The 22,315-nt window shown below is 51.3% G+C and overlaps 2 protein-coding genes across 5 annotated transcripts in view; both read right to left on the bottom strand.

Annotated features, from left to right (window-relative positions):
- Window positions 1-14,862, bottom strand: part of Bmp1 (bone morphogenetic protein 1) — a 42,257-nt gene extending 27,395 nt beyond the window's left edge. The window contains exons 1-6 of one of the 3 annotated variants that reach the window (XM_090354292.1): window positions 14,457-14,862; window positions 4,833-4,946; window positions 2,277-2,447; window positions 1,995-2,112; window positions 1,543-1,721; window positions 901-1,006 (exon numbers count right to left, since the gene is read on the bottom strand). In XM_090354292.1, the coding sequence (XP_090210418.1) occupies window positions 901-1,006; window positions 1,543-1,721; window positions 1,995-2,112; window positions 2,277-2,447; window positions 4,833-4,946; window positions 14,457-14,619 (851 nt within the window). In that variant the 5' untranslated portion in view covers window positions 14,620-14,862. Of the gene's footprint in view, window positions 1-900; window positions 1,007-1,542; window positions 1,759-1,994; window positions 2,113-2,276; window positions 2,448-4,832; window positions 4,947-14,456 lie in introns of those variants that run through there. The other 2 variants (XM_090354294.1, XM_090354293.1) reach the window with 2 other exon arrangements.
- Window positions 14,863-15,472: 610 nt separating this feature from the next.
- Sftpc (surfactant protein C) lies at window positions 15,473-18,163 on the bottom strand. Of its 2 annotated transcripts, XM_090354290.1 has the most exons (6): window positions 18,055-18,163; window positions 17,289-17,447; window positions 16,885-17,007; window positions 16,586-16,696; window positions 15,880-16,024; window positions 15,473-15,665 (listed from the first exon to the last, which is right to left on the bottom strand). In XM_090354290.1, exons 1-5 carry the CDS (start codon window positions 18,094-18,096, stop codon window positions 15,890-15,892), a joined length of 570 nt encoding a protein of 189 aa, XP_090210416.1. In that variant the 5' UTR covers window positions 18,097-18,163; the 3' UTR covers window positions 15,473-15,665; window positions 15,880-15,889. The 2 variants fall into 2 exon arrangements, with proteins under 2 accessions (XP_090210416.1, XP_090210417.1); XM_090354291.1 differs by lacking the exon at window positions 17,289-17,447 and having other exon boundaries at window positions 18,055-18,150.
- Between the last annotated feature and the right edge of the window lie 4,152 nt (window positions 18,164-22,315).

Raw genomic sequence — 22,315 nt, 5'->3', positions numbered from 1 at the left:
GTGTGGAGGGCAGAATGACTTCACTGCCCTGCCTTGCTCTCTGTTGTCAGGTCTGGAGCAGGAAGAGTGTGTCTAGAAGTAAGTAGGAAAAAAAGGGCCACCACCCTAGACGGGGATGTGAAGAAAGAGCCTGGCCATGAGAAGGCCAGGCCAGGCAGGAACATGGAGGGGGTCCCTCTACTCTCCAGTCGGAGAAATTGGGGTGGGGGCTGAGACATTGGTACCTTGTGTGTGTGGGGGGGGTCTTGCTGTGACTTCTGAGAAACCAGTGGATAAGGAAGTTAACTTGTGAGCTGGCAATAGGGAGCAGAAGCCAGGCTTCGTTCAAATTAGCCACAAAAAGGAAGATAACTAGAGAATGGTGCTTTCCTCTAGGAACCAACAAGAAAAATGGGCCCTTTTGTAAGAGATGAAAGCCCAGCCCATGCTAGGCACAGGTGACTCACACCTGTAATCCTCGATACACGGAGGCTGAGATCTGAGGATCAGGGGTTCAAAGACAGCTGGGGCAGGCTAGCCCATGGACTCTCATCTCTAATTAAACACTAAAAAGCCAGAAGTGAAACTGTGGCTCAAGAGGCACAGCACCAGTTCTAAGTTCAACCCCAGGACCAGTTCCCAAAAAGCCCATCCCAGAGGTACCTTTGGGCCATACAGTTTGGGACCTCACAGAGCAGGGCTCATGCAGCACTGGATCTCAGCTTTCCAGGCCGATGCCCTTGGTGTGCACAGCAGTAGACTAAGAATCTGGAGGGCCTACCCCACCCTGGAAGCGGACAGTAGGTCGGGAAACTCCACAGACCTCCTTGGAGGCTACAGTCACTCAGAGGGACCGCTGTGTCCTCACAAATGGGAGCTATGAAGGGAATGGCTTCCAAAGAGGCTCAGCCCTTCTCTCACCTGGAGAATGTATTCCGAGCATAGTGCATGATGCTGTCGAAGTCATATGTCTCCCCCAGGGACTCCACCTCCTGAACCTCCATCTTTAGGAAGTTATACTCCTGCCCTGTGAGAACCAGGAGAAGGGGATGGATGGAGGTAGAGGACAGCGCTTCATCCTCCCTGTACATGAAAAGGACTCCTACCTAAGGGCCAGGAAGCAGTCAAGGGGAGTCAAGGAGCAGGGGGGTAGGGGAGGGGGTGGGGTGGGAAGGGGGAGAGCTGTAGAAGAGTCCTGTCCAGCCAAGAGACTGGTGAATGGTGGACTTGCTAGGGGAAAGGCCAGGGACACAGTCTCCTGACTGAAGGCAGATGACTGCAGAAAGATGGAGAGAGAGGCCTGGAGTAGGGTCCATGGAGGAACTAAGTGCACCTGGCTCCCTCCCCCCAACTCAGGCCAGGTGGATTCTAGAGATTCCACATAGTCCTTCTGACCAGAACCATGACTTGTGACAGCCTCCAAGCTGCTCCACTGATATGGTGTCCCTAAGTTACTAGCAGCCTTGAGTAGCTGCCTCGGGAAAGGGTCCAGACCCCTGGGTTGTGGGAAGCAGTTACAATTCCCACCCCACAGGGAGACCTAGAGCAAGAGGTTCCTCATACCTGGCTGGATATTCTCACGCACAATAGAGACGTGGCGGTCCCGGTCAGGTCGTGTGTGTTCATGCCAGAAGCCAATGACATGGCCCAGCTCGTGAACCACGATGCCAAACTTGTCACAATTCTTGCCGATGGAGATGGCCTGGGGGCCCCCACCACGGCGACCCACGTAGGAGCAGCACCTGGAGGGCGGGGCCAGCTCAGGGGGGTGGTCCCGAGCTGGGGGAGTGCATCCACTCAGGGGCCGGGCCAGGCTGCCAGGGGTGGTAGGGGAGTCCCGAGCACCCACTGCCCAGGCTATGTGCCAGGCATAGAGTCACACCAATGGGAGATGCCCCATTGGCAGGAGGGAGTGGGCAGTGTCCAACTGGAGGCAGTGGCAGTGCCCAGGGCAGAACTTGGCTGGGGGCAGGGGGTCAGGGTCCAGGGTACAGCACCCAGGGGTCCCTGCTCACCCGCAGGGTCGGTAGGTGAATACGATATAGCTGTCCTCATCTGTGCGCTCCAAGAAGGTGACACAGGTGTGTTTCTCCCAGTGTCTCATGGCCTGCCGGAAGACTGCCCGCTGGCTGCCTACCAAGAGGAAGGAAGCCGGGCTGTCACAAGGTTTAGGGGGACACCTCCACCCACTTCCAATGCGTCACAGCCCATCTGGGAGCTTGCAGACAGACAGGCCTAGGTGGCAAGGCCAGGGTCAGCTGCAGGATGTGCCCAGGGCAGCATGAGAGTGCACTCACCAGTGAAGTTTCCCCCAATCACAAAGGGGATGACCCCATCTGGCCACACGCGCTCAGGTCTGGACGTCGCTGCCCTCCTGCTCCGGCTCCGAGATCTGCCTCTCCATCTCCCCCGGGGTTCCCTCTGTGTCTGCCCACCACAGCTCAGGCAGCCAGGGACAGAAGAGTTTCCTGGAATTGTAAGAGAAAGAAAGCACTAGCAGCCAGCAAACAGAAGAAGAAAGGAAGCACAGTAGAGCCCCACCGTGGGTGGAGTTCATGGATGCAAATTTGCCAACTTGCAGAAATTTATTTGCAATTCCCAGATCCATGCCCAGGGCTCTCATGGTCATCTACAGATGTACACAGAGTGGAAAAGCTGTCGCCAGGGCACACACTGCCAGCAGAGGTTCAACAAGGCACCACTGCCTGCTTGTTTCAGCGGTCATGCTGTAAACAAGCACCCCTTTGGAGGTGTATTGAGAGTCACTTTTTTGTAGTTTGGTGCTTTAGGTTAATAGTTTTGCTGTTTCAAATGGCTCCCAAAATATGTTGAAGGGCTGTCTTATGTTCTCAAGGATAAAAGGACAGGGAAAGACATGTATTCAAAAAATTGGTTCAGGCCTGGTTCAGTAATATTGGCCATGAGTTTAATTTCAGTAAAGCAACTGTGTATTATTAACTAAGGTGTCCTTAAATGAAACACAAGTAAAATACAATCATAGCCAGGCACAGTAGGTCATGCCTATAATCCCAGCTCCTTGAGAAGCAGAGATGGAAAGATCATAGATCAAGTCTAGACAAGTAAGGAGGATCAAAGTTGGAGGCCAGACCTAGACAAAAGCAGGGGAACTATTGGAAAAATAACTAAAGCAAAAAGGATGGGGGAGGGGAGAGACTCAGGGAATGGCTCAAATGATAGAGTGTGAGGCCCTGGGTGTATTAAACCTCAGTCACACACACACCAACACATAGTAGTTGGTTGACAAATGTGACCAGAGCCCACACTTCTTCTAAGTGTAATGACTCAGTATTCATGAATTCAGTGTTTTTGGTGACAATATAGAAAATCCCTAAAGTTGTACAATAACTATGAAACTATGCTATGACTATGCATCACTCCCACGTGTGGCAAGAATGGGTTAGGTTTGCAAATGAGAGCGATGATGTACTCATTTCCTAGGAACTGGAGGACCCGGGGAAGCTGTGGTTTGGAAGTTGTCCTTTCCCAATGAAGAAACCTTGATATGTGTAGTGCAATACAGAACTTTATGTTTTCTGAAAGGTTCTCAGATTCATGTGTTTACTTGACATGGCAGCTCTATGGGAGGCTGTCAAGGGCATTAGCTACAGGAGATGAAAGCCAAAGCTTTGCCCAAAGATTTGCTCTTGTGGCATGCCTACTACTCCCCACTAAGGTCCTATAAGCTTTGTCACCAGGTCACCATCGACCTCTGATGCCAGTTGTCTTCTGGAATAGTTGCCCTCCCTTCCCCCAGCTGCCCACTGTAGAATCCTCCCTCCTGCTGGTCAGGCGATTGCCCAGCACACAGAGCCCAGAACTGAACCTCAACCAGAATCCCTGCTTTAGACAACAGGAGAACACTATGTGATCATGCAGGTCCTGCTCTGAGCCTCAGCACAGAGTGGACAAGACTTAGGGGAGGCTGAGAAGAATTGATCCATCCCAGGCCCTCATTCCTCCATGCTCTTTCCCCTGTATTGGTGCCCCAGGAGCTGCTGGATGCCCAGGCCACCAGGGAAAGAAACTGCCCTGACCCTGAAGAGCCACATAGAAGATAGGCCACAGAAATCAATTATTTGCATGTAGAGTAGTTAAGAGAGATGCTTGCTAACTATTCACACAGAGCAGAGGGCATCAGGGCTGCAGGTGTCTAAGGGATAGGCAGGAAAGAGTTACAGGAGAAACCCCTGAGATGGACCCTGGATGACATGTCAAAGTTTACAAAGTAGGACTTGGAGACTCAAAGGAACTATCAGATAACATCTCATGAGACAGAAGGCTTGGGTTCAAGTCCCATTTCTGTCTCTCACCAACAAGATATATCAGCATATCACTTTCCTTCTGCAAGGTAGGTAAGACAAGTGTTTGCCTGACACATCTCTCTGAAGGTGACTGGGGATAAAGCAAGGGCTAAAACTTGGGACTTTTCACTCTTTCTTGGCTTTATCTGCTCAATACTGACTTGCCACCAATTCAGCCACCATCTCCACTTCTGGTTTCTGTTGGTTAATTGGAGATAAGAGTTTCTTGGATTTGTCTGCCTGGGATTTCTCTGTTAGGGCTGGCTTCTGAATATGATCCTTAGATCTTAGTTTTCAGAGGTGTGAACAACCAGCACCAGGTTAGGGTAGGTAATACTTATGGAGAAATTTTGTTGGCTGTAAAGTAGAAAACCTGTCACTCTCAGCCCCTGGGTAGGCATAAAGACATCCTAAGCTAAGACAAGCCCTCATGCTGCGTTCAAACTCATGGCCTCTGTTCAAGGATAGCCTGGAGCTCTTCTTCTGGAAGGCATCTCTGGGTCACAGGAGGTTGGCCTGTCCCCAGCATACCTATAGCTCTAATGGACGACCTGTGGGCTGCTCGTTGTCTAAGATCTGCAGCCCGCTGCACCTGGAAGGTCTTCAAGTCTTCCTCATCCAGAGCAATGTCCCCAAGAAAGGCAGCTGGAGAGAGAAGGAAGAGACAGAATTAATCTTAACCTGGATGGGGTGCAGCATGCTCACGGCCTAACTGTAGGGACACAGCCCTGGTCCCCAGAGCATCCCCAGCCTTCAAATACCACCATCAGCTTCTAGAAGCTCCTGGAAGATCATTCTGGCTTTTTAAAAAAAATTCCAATAAAAGCTGGCAAGGTGCTTATGAGGTATGGGCCTATAGTCTCCACGACTTGGGTGGCTGAGACAGGAGGGTAATTTGAGCTCGGGCCAGGGGCCAGCCTGAAAAACATATAACCTGTCACGTGTGTGTGTGTGTATGTGTGTGTGTGTGTGTGTACAAGTCCATGTGTGACTAAGGATTGAACACATGTGTGAGGCAAGCACTCTACCTTTTAAGCCATGTTCCCAGTCCTTTGGTTTGCATTTTGTCTTATTGTTGTGTGGTACTATTGGTGTTTGAATTCATGAACTCCTAATTGCTAGAGAGAGTCTCACTAACTTTGTCCAGACTAGCCTGAAACTCACTGTCCTCCTATCTCTGCCTCGCAAGTCCCCAGGATTACTGGCATGCACCATATCATCTGGCTGAAACTCTAACTCTTAAGAAATAATACAGGCAGCCGGGGTGGCTCACGCATGTCATCCTAGCTACTCAGGAGGCTGAGATCTGAGAATCAAGGTTCAAAGCCAGCTCGGGCACAAAGGACCTGAGACTCTTATCTCCAATTAACCTCTAGAAAATGGCAAAGTGGGGCTTGGCTCAAGGGTAGGGCGGTAGCCTTAGGCTGAAGAGCTCAGGGACAGCGCCCAGGCCAAGTTCAAGCCCCAAGATCTACAAAAAAAGAAAAGGAAGAAAGAAAGAACACAGGCATGGTGGTTCATACCTGCAACTGCAGCTATTCAGGAGATGAAGATCTGGAGGACTGGGGTTGAAAGCCAGCCCAGGCCAAAAATGAGTGAGACTTTCTCTCAACAAATAAACTGTGCAAGATGGCATATGCCAGTAATGCCACTGCATTCCAAGTCTTACTCTGAACAAAATCTTGAGACTCTATGTTAAAAAAAAAAATTGGGGGTGTAGTTCAACTGATAGAGTACTTGCTTACCAAGTGCAAGACCCCAAGTTTAAACCCTAGTACCACTCAAAAATAATATGTACTCGACGGGCTGGGGGTTTGGCTTAATGGTGGAGTGCTTGCCTAGCATGCACAAAGACCAAGGTTCGATTCCTTGGTTCCACATACATAGAAAAAAAAGGGGGACTCTTGCCTCTCCTGAAGAGGCATATAAGCCCCTGTGTGAAAAATAAAATTCGCAGCTTGATCAGAAAAAAAAAGGGGGGGAAATGGTGCTAAGTCTCAAGTGGTAGAACTCTAGCCTTGAGAAAGTCCATTGACAGTGCTCAGACCCTGAGCTCAAGCCCAGGACTGGCAAAATAAATAAATAAAAAATAAAAATAAATAATAATATGCACTCGATCATACAAAAATAAAATCAGTCTGGGGTTATGTCCAATGTAGAGTACTTATTTGTCTGTCAAGAACAAGGTTTTAGCTTCCATCCTTAGCACCACATAAAACAAAATAAAACCCCAGCAAAGGAGAGACACCACACTAGAGTTCCACGAATACACGGTCATTTATTTCATCATTCTTCAGCAAATACTTAGTCAGCATTGACAGTGGTCAGGCACTATGCCAGGGCAGCAAGACAGAAGAGATCTCTGTCCTGGTGGCCCAGCCTTCAGCAATACAGGGTGCACAAGTACTGACAGACCAGTCCAGGTAGACACAAGGGCTTTGAAAAAAGGCAAGAGAAGAGGTGACTGTGTCTACACTGTGATGTAGGAAGTGTCCACCAAGGGCCCATGGATCAGAGGCTCGATCCCTGGGACAGTGTGGTTGGAGGCTTATGGGAGAGCCATGGCCTTGAAGGATACCCCAAGTCTCTGTCCCTTCTTCTCTTGGCTTCCTGGTTGAAGAAGTGAGCGGTCCTGCTTCTGCCAAATGCTCTCACCATGATGTGCTTCCTTACCAGAGGCCTCAAACCATGTCTTCCTTGCCACCACCAGTACCTAGACACTCCAGGACTGGCAGCCCCAAATCACCTTTTCTCTTTCTAAGTCAACAATCTCAGGTGTTTTGTTAGAATAACAGAACGCTAACACAATCTATCTGTGGACCCATAACCTTAGCACTGGGCACCTGGCCAACGTCATGCCAATCAAATCAAGGAGAGAGTACCAAGTATTATAAAATGTCTAGTATCTTTATCTGTTTCAATAAGATTCAGAGCAGGTAAACCAAAACACACACTGAGAGCTTCCCAACTAGCAGGAAAAAGTTGAACAGTTCTCAAGCGATTTCTATTCTGATGGTTGGGTCTCCTCTCTGGAGAAGAGGCCCTGGGGCTTCTGGAGCTGGGAAGAGATATTCCCAAAGAGATAGGCTGAACGAGGAGGCAGGACCAGAGAACTGGCCACTCTGGAAGAAGCCCAGATGTGAGCTCCACTGGGGACTGGGCTGGAGGCGGAAGCAACCCCAGTGGCTGCCCCAGTGGCCACACCAGGCCACCCTCATCATGCACACTATCTTGAGGCGTTCTACATAAATTTCTCCTTCCCAGTTGATTCGATTAAGTGAACACATACACATATGCTTTTGTCACCCAGAGAATCAGACACATGTAGTGCATATAGTAACATACGGTGACACCCCACCCCCTGCCGCCATGCTGTCAAGTGCAGCACCATGGAGGGTGGCACACATCCCTGCTCAGGCAAGCAGGACCCAGCTCTAGGTTTTGAGGAGGAAGGCATTTAGTGAGCTTTCTCTAGAAGAATGAAGTGCCATGCCTGAGTTCTCCAGCCTATAACCACACACCCAGAGACACATGTTCATGGAGACACAGGTCAATAGAGTGTGAGTGATCTTGACAATCACCTACGCCATCATTCACTTAACAGTTAGGAAAACTAAGGCCCAGAAAGGCACTGACTCAATGGAGACCACACTGCTAGTTGCTGGGAGGCTTGATTTATAACTGGAAACTGTAAGCCTTCCCAGTCCAGTGATGACTGCTGTCAGATTCATTATCACCCTAGAAACCACGGTGTGTGTGTGTGTGTGTGTACAAAAATAAACACAAAAACACAAACACAAATACATGCAGTCATAGATGGTCCTAGAAAATATACAGGAACAAACTCCAACAAACACACAAGCCAAAGGCTTGCGAACACATGAAGCCAATAATAGTAGCCATAATGACACCTTATGTAAATGTCTGTTGAAATTTACCTGGTGTTTGCCAGTTGAAGAAGTTCTTGCACTTTATGAGTTCATTTAATCCTGGCCCACCCATGACACACCCAAAAAGCTGTACACCATTCCACGCTTTTGCCAAGGGCTGTCCCATCACAAGCAACCAACCAGCCCTCCTGACTCCAAAGGTTAGAAGCTTTGGGCCCAAGAAGGAAATGACCTGTCTAAGGTCACCAGCCTACAACTGATGCAGAGTCCCTTGCAGACTACAAGCAGCATCTCCTCCTTCAGAGCTGTTCTCAGAGCCTGGGCTTACAGACCCATGGGAGACACTTCTCAGCTGATTTATGTGAGGAGCTTTCAGGCAGATATGAATAAGAAGTCAGCTCCAGAGAAAGTCCTTTCTGCCAAGGTCACATGACTATGTACATGTCACATGAACATTTTGTACTTCATAAACTGCAACTTTATGCACACACACACACACACACACACACACACACACACACACACACACACTGCATCTCTGGGCCTCCAGTCCACACCCAAAGCTATCACCAAACACAGCTGTGCCCTCAAGTCCCTAAGGAATTGGTCTAGGATTTCCCCCTCTCCAACGGACACCAAAACCTGAAGATACTCAATTCCTTTATTGAAAATTACAACATTCTTATATGTAACCTACCCAATATCCTCCTGTATACTTTAAGTCATCTCTAACTTTTATACGTAAAACAATGTAAATCTGTTATATTGTGTTGCTAAGAAATAACAAGCTGAGTGCTGGTGGCTCAATCTGTAATCTTAACTACTTAAGAGGCTGAGCTCTGGGGATTGCAAATTCAAGGCCAAATTGGGCAGAAAAGTTCACTAGGCTCCATCTCAAAAATGACCAGCAAGAAAACAGGATAGGAAGCATGGCTCAAGTGATATAACACAAGCCCAGCAACTGTGAGTCCCCAAATTCAAGCCCCAATATTGTCCCCCCCCCAAAAAAAAAGCCAGAAATAGTAACAAGAAAGAAGTCTATACATGCTTAGCACAGACACACTTTGTAAAAAAAAAAATTGTTGGGAATTTATTAATTTAGTCACAATTTTATTCTCAAACATTTTTAATCCATAGTTGGTTGAGCAATGGAGGTGGGGGGCCATGGTTATGAATTGTACCCATATGGCTGGATTTTCAGACCCTCATTAATTAGCCAGCCAGCAAAGAGCAATGTTTTGAGTCAGACAGATTTTCAAAGAAATTAACTGTTTTTATGCCTCAACTTCATTCTAAATAAAAAGGGGACTATTGCTTAAATGCAGCTTCTAGAATTCCAGGCAAGTAAATGAAGCTCCTAGAGCACAGAGCCTGAAGCCCAGTAAACACCCCGTAACCAGTACTCAGTACTACCCCACTACCAGTCCAGAAGCCCACAGTCAGCTCTACATCTCCCTTGGCTCCTCCACACTCACTCCTGCCCCTCAGATGAAACCCCAGGACAGAGGCCATAAAACCATGCTAGCCTGAGGAACGAAGGCAGGGCAAAAGGAAGGCGGGATAGGGCTGGCTGCAAGCTCAGCTGGAGAGGGCGCCCTGTGGTGGGGATGTCATGGCTGAAGAATGCATGGGAACAGAGTGGGGGTGGGGTGGGGGGCAGAAGAGCCTCACAGCTGGGAAATGGGCCTGAGGGCTGCCCATTTGGGACTCTGACCTCAGGAAGCTAGGGCATCTGGATGCCCCTCTGACCCACAGGAAGTCCCAAGGTCAGAATGTCTTCAACACAAGACCAAAAACTTTTGTTTTGCTTTGTGGCTGTAAACTGGCCAGAAGCACTCCTGACTGCTCCATCCCCAGGCTGGACAACAGGAGAACAGAGAGTCACATCACATGTCTGGACCTGGGGAGGAGTTTGTTCTCTAGACTCTGAAGCCCCCCCACCCAGGGGCCCAACAAAGCCTCCCACAGGGAGAAGTCTGGTAGGTGTGATGGCTTTCAAAGCTACACATGCCTTGGGGCACACGTGAATACAACCTCCTAGAGAAGGGAGTTCACAGCTAATCCACACAATGGGCATAATCATGTGTCCTCTACACATGCTGCACATTTACACTCCTGCTTACTCAACGATCAAGCACACACAGTGAACAGACCTGCCATTAAGCAAGGCAGTACCCATAAATGCACATCAGCTACTTCTGAGCAAGTTCTGATGTTCTCGAACACTTGAAAAACTGTAGGTGTGCACTGCTTATCACAAGCTGCCTTCTCTAAAGTTCTGAGAAGGGTGACCCTAGAAATGGACAGGATGGGGCCAGGAGTTTGACCTAGTGGTAGAATGCTTGCCTAGCATGCACGAAGACCGGGGTTCGATTCCTTGGTACCACATACATAGAAAAAAGCTGGAAGTGGTGCTGTGGCTCAACTGGTAGAGCTCTTGCCTTGAGAAAGTCCAAGGACAGTGCTCAGGCCCTGAATTCAAGCCCCAGGACTGGCAAAAGAAGGAGGAAGAGGAAGAGGAGGAGCAGGAAGAGGAGGAGGACGACAGGATGTATATATGTATAGGGAATGGAAAAAGGAGATGGAAAGAGAGGACTGAGCCTCCCCTATTCCTTCCTCAGTGGTCTGAGGAATGACCCATTTACTTCCTTTCCCCTAATATGGCCTCCCCAAATCTCCAGATGAACAGAATTCTTCACCTTTCTTTTCTTTTTGGTGTTGGTACTTGGGCTTGAACTCAGGGCTGCTTGACTTTGCTTAGCTTTTTTACTAAAGGCTAGTGTTCTACTACTAGAACCATATCTCTCCACTTCTGGCTTTTTGCTGGTTAATTAGAGGTGAGTCTCTTGGATTTGTCTGCCAGGGTTGGCTTTGAACTGTGATCCTCACTCAGGTCTCCACCTCCTGAATAGATAGAATTACAGGTGTGAACCTCAAGGGCCACACACGTGGGGGACAGAGTCCCTTTCTCCCTAGGACTTTCACTAGTCCCTCTCCATACAGAGCCCAGGTAGACTGCATTTTCTTCCTCCCTCAGGGCACTTAAAAGACAGGGTGACTCAGGAAGCAGGGGCTTAGGTGGGTGGGTGACTCACTCAGTGTGTCTGGAAGGGGAAATGTGGTTTGGTAAAAGAAGAAATTGGGCTCAATTTCCTGAAACTGCATCCTGTTCCCAAGCTCCACGAAACCCATACCTGGGTCTCTAGGGTGAGGATGGTGAGGAGAGGTGGCCTGGCGTGCTATGTAGCTTCCCCAGACCTGAGCTGAGGGAGCCAGGGCTTTCTAAATCTGGGTCGGATTTCAGGGCTTCTCTGCGTAGGGGATCAACTTTGTGCCCATTCCTGCCTCCAGGGTCTAGCTGTCCCAGAGCCACATATGTCACTGACAAGTCACACCTGGGGCAGCCAAGCCAAGCTGGCAATCTCAGAGAGAGACCTAACATACCAAATATCAGGACTGCCTTGAAATCTCCCTAGGCAAGGCTTGCAAGAAAAGCCCAGAGCAAAGCAACAGGAACAGTCCTTATCAGCTTCCTGTCCACTGTGTGGTCTTGCTCCAAAGTCCAGAACCTTCCCCAGGGTCTTAAGTTTGGGTCTTAAATTTGTTCTTTGCTGGGTATAGTGGCATATACTTATAATCCCAGCATGCAGTAGACTGAGCCACTCAAGTTTGAGCTTGCCTGTGCTATATAGTGAGACTCTGCCTCAACAACAATGTAAACACACACACACACACACACACACACACACACACACCACACACCCCATACACCCCACACACCCCACACACCACATATTTGGACAGTAAATCTCAGAGGTGATTTGAAGTAATAAGGCTCAGCCATCCATGGGGCAACCTGATAGATCACAGGTAAAGTCATTTTTATTGCTGGCCCTCAGTGTAGGTAGAGGAGGAGAAAGAGAGCTGGAGAGGGAAGGCTGTGGGGTGAGAAGTACACCAGCCAAATCCAAAGGAAGCAGAGGCAGGCGCCTGCCAGCATCAGGAAGTCAGGGCTGCTGAGCAGCCAAGAAGCAAAACCAGGCAGAAGACAATGCAGAAATGAGAGCCTAGGGACCAATGGCTTTTGGGGTAGGAACAGGGAAGAGGCCAAAAGGCCAGACTCAGCAGAGGTGTCTCTGAGTGTGCATATATGTCTGTGCATGCATGTACACACACACACACACACACACACACACACACATACACACACACAGGAAGAAAGATCCAAATCCCCTCCAGAGGTGGGCTACAGTCACACTCATAGGGAGGCCTGATCTGACCTTGTCAGACTCACAGGTCCTCTCAGCCACCCCCAGGCCTGGCCTATCTCCCTACCAGCCTTACTTCACCCTGGTGGAGAGCTTACTCCAGAGCCCTTGGGTGAAGTTCCAATTCAGCCAGCTCCACCCTAGCATGAAATATGAACCAGGGTAGAGTCTTCAGCCTCTTGCTGTTCCCCCAATTGTGCCCATTTTCAGCATCAGTATGGTTCCCTATCTATTCCACCCGTCCATGTCTCTGCTCCAGGTCCTCTACAAAGACACCAAGTTCCCTTGATCACTTTGTCCTGTCATGCCTGCTCACCACCAGGACTGTGGAGGGGGCATGGGGCACCCCACCCGCCAGTGCAGCACATCTCACCCAGGAGCTGTCATGTATTCTTGGCTCTGCTGGACTGTAAGCTCTCCAAGGGCAGGGGCCTGTCTACACCTGCACCCCCAGCAACAACAAGCCCAGGCCTGAGACATACCAGCGATCAGTAAATGCAGACTGGTGAATAAGTGACAGGCTCAAGGATGGAGCCAGGACTGCTTTCTTAAAATAAATAAGAAGGAAGGAAGGAAGGAGCAAGCCTTAGGCATGTTCTCAGATTTAGCCCCTGACCACTAGCCTGATGGAGAGATGCATTATCAGTCCATTTTCTGGGAGAGAAAATTGAAGTTCAAAGATGTTGGGCTTTCCCAAGGTGGGGATATGCCCTACCCACTCTGCTTCCTGCCCACCCCACCCATAACCAGTGAGAAACAGTACTGTGGTTTGCCATAGTACTAGGAGTGTGGAAAAGGGGTTGGGGGATTTGGCTTGTCCTTCCTGCACTGGAAGGGTCTCCTATTCCTGCCTGTGACCAAAAGAACAGGGGTAAAGGCAAACAGAGTCCCTAACCATATCTCCAAGACCAGGGCTACAACAACCTGCCCCAGCCCCCGGTGTCCAGTTTGAAGAACCATGACCCTCTGGAGCCGATGATTTGGAAACAGGATGGAGTCTGAGGCAGGAAGTCAAGGAAAAGTTCTGATATCTCACCCCTTATGTGTCCCAAGCAGCCCTGCTCAGAATCATCTGTTCAGGCCATCTGGTCACGCCAGAGTCCAGATCCTTCTGGCTGGAGCAGGAGCAAATCCTCTTGGACAAAGAATACACACAGTTGGGGGCCCTGACCTTGGCTATTGCCTCTTGTGTCTGTGGGGTGAGAGGGCTGATGTGAAAATGTCTGCGTTCTCTCTTGTGTGTCTTCTTTGCCAGCCCAAGTAGCCCCAGAAGGGCTCTTCTGATGCCCAGGGGTAGAGGGTACACAGGTAAATCCAGCTCCTGGACTGGCTTTGACAGCTGTGTGGTGAGTCTTAGAGAGCTGCTTCAGCTGTCCAGGAGTGGGATACCCACAGAATGCGATCCCGGGGGATCTCTTGGAAAACTCCTTCCCCTTAGTTTAGGTGGTGCCGGGGAGATCTATTCCTTGGAGCTGCAAGTCTCCTGGTACCAACCTAGCCAGATGTGCAGCCCCAGGGCAGCCCAGACAGACAGGTTGGCAAACACCAGTGTTCCACGGAGCAGGAGAGATGAGAGGAAAGACACACACACACACACACACACACACACACACACACACGCACACACACACACACACAGAGTCTGGCCAGGAAAGTTTCCTGCACACAGTAAAAAGCCTCCCTGATGCAGGATTGTCTCGGACCCGGGGAGATTTCCCCAGGAATCCGCTGGGAAGGCAAGAAGCGGCAGCGGCGGCGGCTTCCACCAACCGCAGCAAAACTTCAGTCCTCAACTCCCCCAAACTTCCCCTCCCTTCTCCCTCGGTCTTTTGTTCCCCACTGCATTGCCAACCAGGCAGCTCCCGGCTTCCCACACTGGACTGTCCTCCCCCAACCCCAGCCCCTGCCCGGCCCCGCGCCTCGCGCCCGGCCTGCCCCGCGCCCCTGGGGCTCTGCGCACCCCGGATCCCCGCCGGGGGTGGGGTGGGGGCGCTTACCCGCCTTGCAGGGGTCTTTGTAGTTGAGGGGCTCGGGGGCATCCTCTTCGCCCACATCGTAAGTGTAGTCGGCCAAGTCCTGTGGCCGGCTGGGGCGCGGGAGCAGCAGCAGCAGCAGCAGCCCGAGCGGCAGCGGCCGGGGCGGGCGGGCCACGCCGGGCATGCTGGCTGGCGGGCGGACGGCGGCGGCGGCGGCGCCCGGACGCGGGAGCGGGCGACGGGGAAGCCGAGCGCTGGTGGCGGAGGGGGAGGCGCTCCCGGCGCCCGCGGCCCGCGCTCCCCCCTCGCGTCGACCTCTCCCCTGCGCGCTTCCTGTCTCCCGCCCCGCTCGGCCCGGCTCGCGCGCGCCCTGCGCCCCGGCGTCCGGCCCCTCCGGCCTCCGCTCCCGTTCTCTCCCGCAGGACACCCCCCCACACACACCCTTTTAGGGAAATGAGCTCGCTGGAGGCGGGTTCTCGCCCAGCTCGGCCCCCGCGGGGGTCGGCACTGGGCTCGGCCCCGCCGGGAAGCGCGCCAGCCGGGCGGGGAGGGCGAGAATCCGTCCGTCCTGGATGGGTTCGGTAGTCCGGGCCCCGGCTGGGGAAGGGGGCGCCAATCTCGGGGTGTCCGTGCGGTCCTGAGCCCCTCCCGGCGCGGGACACGCTGTCAAGTCCACCCCGACGCCTTGCCGCCCCGCCCCTCCTTCGCGAGTGGATCCCGGCCTGCGCCCCCCTCCGCGGACCCCGCGCTCCCTAGCTCGCTCGGTCTCTCCGAGTCTTGCGGTCTCTTTCCCGGTCTCAGCCGTGGTGTCTCTCCGGACACACCACTGGAGGGCGCCTGGCTTCCGTGGATGGCTCCCGGTCCCCTCCCTACCGCCCCCCCTCACCCCCAGCCGGACTGGACTGAACCCCCTGCGTTCTGGGACGGGGTGGGGTGGGGGGAACCAGTCCTCATTTGCTCCCGCAACACATTTCCCTTCTCCAGCCGACCCCCACCAGGAGCGGGCTGAACAGGTGTCCAAGGTAGAAATTCCAGCCTTTGTGTGTGCTTTTGTTGTTGTTTTTTAATCAGACTGCTTTATTCTTTTGTGGAAGGGGTCCTCTGGCCCATAGAAGCCGTCTCTTCCCGGCCAGCCATGCCCACCCTCTCCTTGCAGCTCCTGGGTTTGGGCATAGCTGCTCCCTGCCTTTGCTCCTGAACTTTCCTGTTCCATTGAGGCTTCCACAGACCCTGTTAAGCAAAGAGGTGTTGTTTATGATGTGAGGGAGAGAGGAGTCATACACCGGCCTAGGTGTGGTCTGTCAGCCATCCTTCTCCTCAGCTCTCCAGAACAGCCACTTCCGGGGATCCCCAGTGCTTGGTCAGCTGATGTGGCAGATGGCCCAAGTTCATGAGCTCCCCACCGCATGCTTCCCGCTCAGGCACCCTAGCCACACCTGCTCACCTGAGGAGTCCTAGATGTAGAAGAGAGGGAGCTCTCCACACAGTGTGCTCATGGCAAGACCCAGGAAGGCCCTGTCTCCTGGAGATGCAGAGCCTGCATCTGGCCCCCCCTCCTGGCCCACCTTAGAGGTGGATGCAGGCTTGGCCTGGAAAGAGACATACTCTGGGGTCAGAAAACTACCTGCCTGCTTTTGTGTATATGTGTATCAGTACTTGGGATTGAATTCAGGATCTCTTGCTTTCACTCGGCTTTTTCACTCATATCTGACACTCTGCTATTTGTGCCATTTCTCCTGTTAAAGTTTTTTTCTGGATAATTGAAGATCTGAGACTCAAGAATTTGTCTAACCAGCCTGGCTTCAAACCACAATCCTCGGCTCTGTGCCTCCTGAGTAACTAGGACTATAGACATGAGCCCCTGGTGCCCAGCTAGAAGCCACATTTCTGCCTCTCCTACAGCCTTTATGTGGAACCCTAGGCTGGTCAGGTAACCTCTCAGAGTCTCAGCTTCCTTACTAACACAAAGGGCCCGCCCAGATGTGGGGTCTCAACTGAGGTGAGCAGCTTCCGCAGTGGGAGGGCTGGAAACAGGGAAGATGTGGTGCAGAACGCCACTCACTTCACCCAGGCCACTCAGCCTAGGAGAAGCAGATGACAAATAGCCATCATTGCTAATGCTCTCCCCCACTCCATCTGCCCACACGCACCTGCAAGTTCTGAAATTTCCGAGTGAAAGCTTCCAGACTCGGGATGCTCTCCGGAGCCATCTTCATGATGTAGCAGCAGGTTCCTGGGGCTGGCTTATAGGCTGTCAGGAGCTGGGTACGAAACACCATGAGGCCACTCAAGAGGGTCCCCATCCTGCCCACTCCCCAACCTTGGTCCCCAGCTCCCGCCCACTAGGTTGGGCTCAGGAATCACATTTTAGTGTGGGATTTGATCACCTCGGGGAAGACAAAAAGTCTTGTCATTGGTCCCCCAGGGCAAGAGGTCCAAGCATACCCACCCGCTGGTAATCATACACAACGATCCCAGTGGCGCCAATGGAGAAGGTGGCAGTGGTGTCCGTGGGCTCACCCAGGGCCAGGTGTTTCTGGGCTTCCGGTGCCCCAATGCTCATCTCAAGAACCTGGGTGAGGGGTAGAGTGCTACTTGGCATTCCTCTGTGGTACTCATGCCTGCCTACCTTGGTCTCTTTTCTTCAAATGCAATTTCTTTATTCCTGAGGGCTGGGGGAGTTGAACAGTATCAGGTGCCCAGGGAAACTGATTATCACACCAGAGACCTGATGGGAAAGCCTCCGCCAGGCTGCCACACCCATTCCCACTGAACTATGTCCTTGCCTGCCCTCTGTTTCCCATCTTCCTGCCTCACCCAGCTCTTTGGCATGCCTGTCCCAAACCTGCTCACCATCTCGGTATGCTTCTGGCTCATGTGGAGACCCATGAGCAGGGCCCCCACAATCACCACAACGACAAGCACCACCACTACCACCACGATGAGAAGGCGTTTGAGGTGCACCGGGCAGCAGGGGATACGGAACTGGCCCCGAGTGCCTGCTGAGTAGTCCTGACAAGATGGGGTAAGAGGGGAAGAAATGTGAGGTCATGCGGACAGTCCCCTCCCCTCCCCACACAAGCTGGACACCCTCCCATAGCCTCTTAAGGTGGACAACGAATCCTTTAGACATGTGGGGGAGGGATGGTAGGATCAGAGAAGGCTTCTTGGAGGAGGCCGTCTGGATTCCAATAAGATGTTTAGAAGCTTAGAAAGAAAGATGAGTTAGAACATCCCAAAGGGCCTGCCTTATCAGTCTCATCTTCTGTCTTCTGAGACCCCTGGCACTGCAGCTATGGCTGCCCAAATGATCCAGGCTACCTAATTTCCATACTGCCCTTCTCCCTGCCAAACATGCGTTATCTTTTCTGGGATGCTTCCTGTGACCATCAGCCTCTCCACAGTCCTTTCCATTGGCTCCTGGAATTGTCTGTCACCTTTATCTCTGCCAGGAACTCTGTCCTAGTAATCTTGGTATCCCCAACCTAACTTAGAATAGTCCCGAGCTAGTTAAGTAAATGAATCTGGATAAGGAAACAAACCCAGAGAGAACAGAGCCCAGAACCAGTACATTTGTGCACACACATGTCCACACACACACACACACACACACACTCACTGGTGGGCTCTCCATCAAGACCTCTTTGCTGCCCACATCCATCTTGCTGCTGGCTTTGTCTTTTCATCACCCAGGTATGACCAGGGTCTTATATGTGTCCACAGGAAGAGGGGAAGAAGTGAAGGATCTGATCTCCTGTCTACCAGCCAAGCCCTTGGCTTTGAAGCCTGTTTGCATTTTGGCCCTCCAGAGTCAAGGCCCTGATAAGCCAGCTGCAAGAGCCCCCAAGGGCCCTTGGCCCAGGCACATGAGTTCTCTTGGCCCCAGCAAGAGCAAAGCTAAGTGAGCTGAGCAAACTTGCCCTCAGGCCACCTGCTCTTCTCTCCGTGGGTGTCTCCTGGCTGGCTTGCTTCTCTTGCTGGCACCTGCCCCTGCAGCCCTGTGGCTTTCCTTCTTCTTCTGCCAGACCGAACCTCTCCAGCAGCCACCAAGGGTCTGGCCATCCGCTTTCCCAACATAGTTTCCTCAGGCATAGCCATGAGCTACACAAATATTCAGGGGGCTCTGCTGAGGAGGAGGAGCTAGACTAGCAGTCCAGGGAAAGGGAGTCTCTGCTGTGGGGATTGTGCACAGTTCTCAAAGAAGGTCAGTTTCCTCTTTACCTGTGCCTGACCTTACACTTGTCCTCAGTCATTCTTCCCCTAATTCGGAAACTCTGTCACCTGGTGGGAAACTCTTTACTCCTAAGTACTATTTTATTCTTTGTTCTGAGCTTGTTCTCTTTTTTTCTTTTCTTTCCTTGTGTGTGTGTGTGAGTGGGGTGGGGGGCTGTCGTGGGGCTTGAACTCTGGGTCTGGACACTGTCCCTGAGCTCTTCAGCTCAAGGCTACAGCCCTACACCTGGAGCCATAGCACCACTTCTAGTTTCCTAGTGGTTAATTGGAGATAAGAGTCTCACAGACTTTTTAGTGCCTGGGCTGGCTTTGAACCACGATCCTCCAATCTCAGTCTCCTGAGTAGCTAAGATTACAGACATGAGCCACCAAGCCCATCTTGGGCTTATTTTCTTTATGCTGAAGGCTCTGATGGAAGATTCCATGCCTGACACCATTTTTTTTTAATATCGAGGGATGAAATCTAAAGCTGTCACCATGATTTACCATGGAGCTAGACCTCAGCCTCAGATGCTCCTTTCCTATGTCAGGATTGCTCTGCACAGGGCTGGATGTTCTCCTAATCTTCCCATTCTTGAATCACCTCATGTGTGCCCTGTCTCCTAGGCTACTTTAGATAACCTTGAACCCTGAAAGTGCTCTGACAGTGAGTGTTGTACTCTCCAGTCCCCTCTACTTTCTGGATTTCCTACTCTCTTTCTCTGCCTACCTTGATTTCCTGAAGCCATTTCTGTGCTTGGAGGATCAAGTCAAATCCATCACCTGCATCCTTCCCTCAACCTCAAATCTTTCATGAAGCCTAAGATTGGTGGCTCACACCTATCATCCTAACTATTCTGCAAGCTAAGATCTGAGGATAGGGTTCAAAACTAGCCAGGGTAGGAAAGTCCATGTGACCATTTTCTCTAGTTAGCCAGTAAAAGACATGGAAGTGTGGCTCCAATGTAAAGTACTAGCCTTCAGTGGAAAAAGCTAAGGGACAGCACCCAGCTCCTGTGTTCAAACCTTAGTACATACACATACACACACACACACACACACACACACACACACACACACACACACACACACAATTTTCATGGTTGTTTAAGTCTGAGCCCCACACCTTCCTTTCTTGGACCAACTCTCCTATCCTCCTATATTACTCTCCCTTAGTATCTGCTGGATCTGGTACAGGACTCACCACACATGCTCTAGTCCTTTATGTGAAATAGCATATTGTATTTTCCCCAGAAGCTGTACACAACCTTCTGTGGACTTTAAATCAGTTCTAGATGGTGTTAAATACCCATAAAATATAAATGCTTTATATATAGTTATGATACCTTATTATTTAGGGAATAATGAGAGGGGGAAAAGCACATGTTCAGTAGATGTGCAATTTTTCTTTTTTTCTTTTTTATTGTTGGGGTAATGTATAGAGGGGTTACAGTTACATTTGTCAGGTAGTAGGTGCATTACTTCTCACACACTGATACCCCTTCTCATGTTTTTGTCCCCATTTCCCTCCCCCGACCCCTCCCAATCATCTTTTCCCTCCTTCCCTTTCCTATTTCAAATAAACAAATAAATGTATATACAATATACCAGGTTAGAATACTTTCTATGAATACTTTCCATCTACATTTGGTGGCTGTAAAACCTATGGCTACAGAGAGCCAGCTGTACTTTAACTCAGAAAACATCATTGCCCTTCTGTCCCCGCCCTGGGCTCCCTCACACCTTGTCCCAGCCACAGCACTGTACATCTGAGCTAAGAGCCCCTGAGAAGCTCAGGAAAGGAGAGAGGGAAGGAAATGTTTGCTCCCCTTGCTTCCCTTGCCCTCTTAACGGGCCCCATTTAAATATTTGTCCAGGACTTCAGCAGGGAGACTTTGTCCTAGGATGAGTGGAAGAAGAGGAGGGCCGTGGTAAGGGGATGGGGACCACATCCTCTTTACTGTTTCTCTCTGCTTGGCCGCAGCTGTGTTCAGGTGCCAGATGTAGGAGACAGCCTGCCTAAAAAGCCCCCATTCTGCTCCCTCCTCTGCCCCCCCTTCCCGTTGTCCTAGCAACCTTGGGATTGATGGCTGACTCACATGCACTGGGCCTAAGCCAAGTGGGCATTTAGCCAGCAGGAGAGCCGAGGAGAACTACAGTCATCTCGGGGTCCCTGTGGGCATCTCAGGGGGCCGCAGTGCCCAGTGATGGGGCTTGCTCTGAGCAGGTGCTATGTATAACGAGAGTTAGGTCTCCTGTGTGTAGGGAGAGGGCCTCTGTTCTCCCCCAGGTCTTCAGTTTCCCCTGCATGCTGTTCTTAGGCTTAAAAAAAAAAGCGTATTATTGTTTTCTCAGGCACTGGTGGTTCACATCTAAAATCTTAGCTACTCAAGAGGCTGAGATCTGAGGATTATGGTTCAAAGCCAGCCTGATCAACCAAGTCTTTGAGACTCTTGACCACACACACACACACACACACACACACACACACACACACACAGCTCCAGTTAACTACTTAAAACACAAACAGAAGTGGGAATGTGGCACAAGTGTAGAAGACTGGCCTTGAGCAGAAAAGCTTAGGGACAGTGCCCAGGGCCCAAGTTCAAGCTCCATGACCACCACCATCACTACCACCACCAACAACAACAATGAAACACTCATTTTTGTCTGTTTGGGCACTGGGCTAGGTTTCCTAAGTGATTTTCACATATTGACTCCATCTGGTAAAGGTCTTGAGCTCCTTTGAGGAGAGGAGAGGCTGGGTCCTTTAGCTGGGCATCTACAGCCCCCTACCTGAGCCCCAAGCCTTAGTCCTGGGCTGCAAGCTTCTGACTTGTGGTCAGCAAGGCCTTGCCTGCTACATCTCACCTGCCACTCAGCAACCCAAGGTCATTTCTATCAGCCATGTGAGAGACTCTTGTCACTCTGTCTTTCCAAGCAGGCCGCCATCCTGGGAAGGGAAAAGGGCATGCTTTCCTCATGTTTCTGTTGACTTGCACAGGGCAAGCAGCATGCACACAGCATGCTATGTATTCCTCACCGAACGAGTGGGTGTTCCTTTCACTTGCTCCCTAGTTCCTTCCAATGGCCGCTCTGGGACCTGCAGTAGGTAGGTCATTCTGCTTTTAGTGTAGCCATCTGTGAAATGGAAAGACAACTTCCCGTCTTGTCTAACTCACTAAGATGGGAGGTCTCAATGACATCACCTCACCACCACCAACTTTATCCCACCCCACCCCCAGCTTCTCTGGAGCTAAGCCTAGGACCCAAATTCCCCTTTCTGTGTGGCTCTGGGTTACCCTGCGTGAGAACTGTGGATGATGGGAAGCCCCACGGTGGCTCCCCCTCTGTGTGCCTTTCCCTCTCCTCTTCCCAGCCCCTCAGCTGCATGGGTTGGGACAAGATTCACTTGCCCTTTGTGTGCTGGGCAGAGCTGTGCCAGGGACGGGTAGGGACGGTTGCCCAGTCACCCTCTCCGCCCCCATTTCTTCCCTCCCTTCAAGCTGGAATGGAGAGGGAAGCACAGGCAGCTGGATGGAGAGAGGCGAGTGGGTGTCACAAGCCAGGGACATCCCTGGCCTGGAGAATGTGGACCTAAGCTCAGAACAGATGCTGCTGCTGGCAAAAGCCAGGGACAGCTGGAGCAGCATCAGGCTGGGTTCCCA

This window comes from Megascapheus bottae, chromosome 20 (genome assembly GCF_031878675.1).
Source record: "Megascapheus bottae isolate mThoBot1 chromosome 20, mThoBot2.hap1, whole genome shotgun sequence".
Lineage (NCBI taxonomy): Eukaryota > Metazoa > Chordata > Mammalia > Rodentia > Geomyidae > Megascapheus > Megascapheus bottae.
The sequence above is the reverse complement of the archived record's forward strand: the minus strand, read 5'-3'. Positions and strand labels throughout refer to the sequence as shown.

What these genes read in the sequence shown, in the direction of transcription:
- Sftpc (XM_090354290.1), bottom strand. Translation starts at nt 18,096, where the DNA reads ATGGATGTGGGCAGCAAAGAGGTCTTGATGGAGAGCCCACCA. An exon ending in TTGTGTATGATTACCAGCGG is followed by an intron (nt 16,697 to 16,884) that starts GTGGGTATGCTT and finishes TTTCGTACCCAG; the next exon opens with CTCCTGACAGCCTATAAGCC. An exon ending in GGAAATTTCAGAACTTGCAG is followed by an intron (nt 16,025 to 16,585) that starts GTGCGTGTGGGC and finishes GTCTCTTTCCAG; the next exon opens with GCCAAGCCTGCATCCACCTC.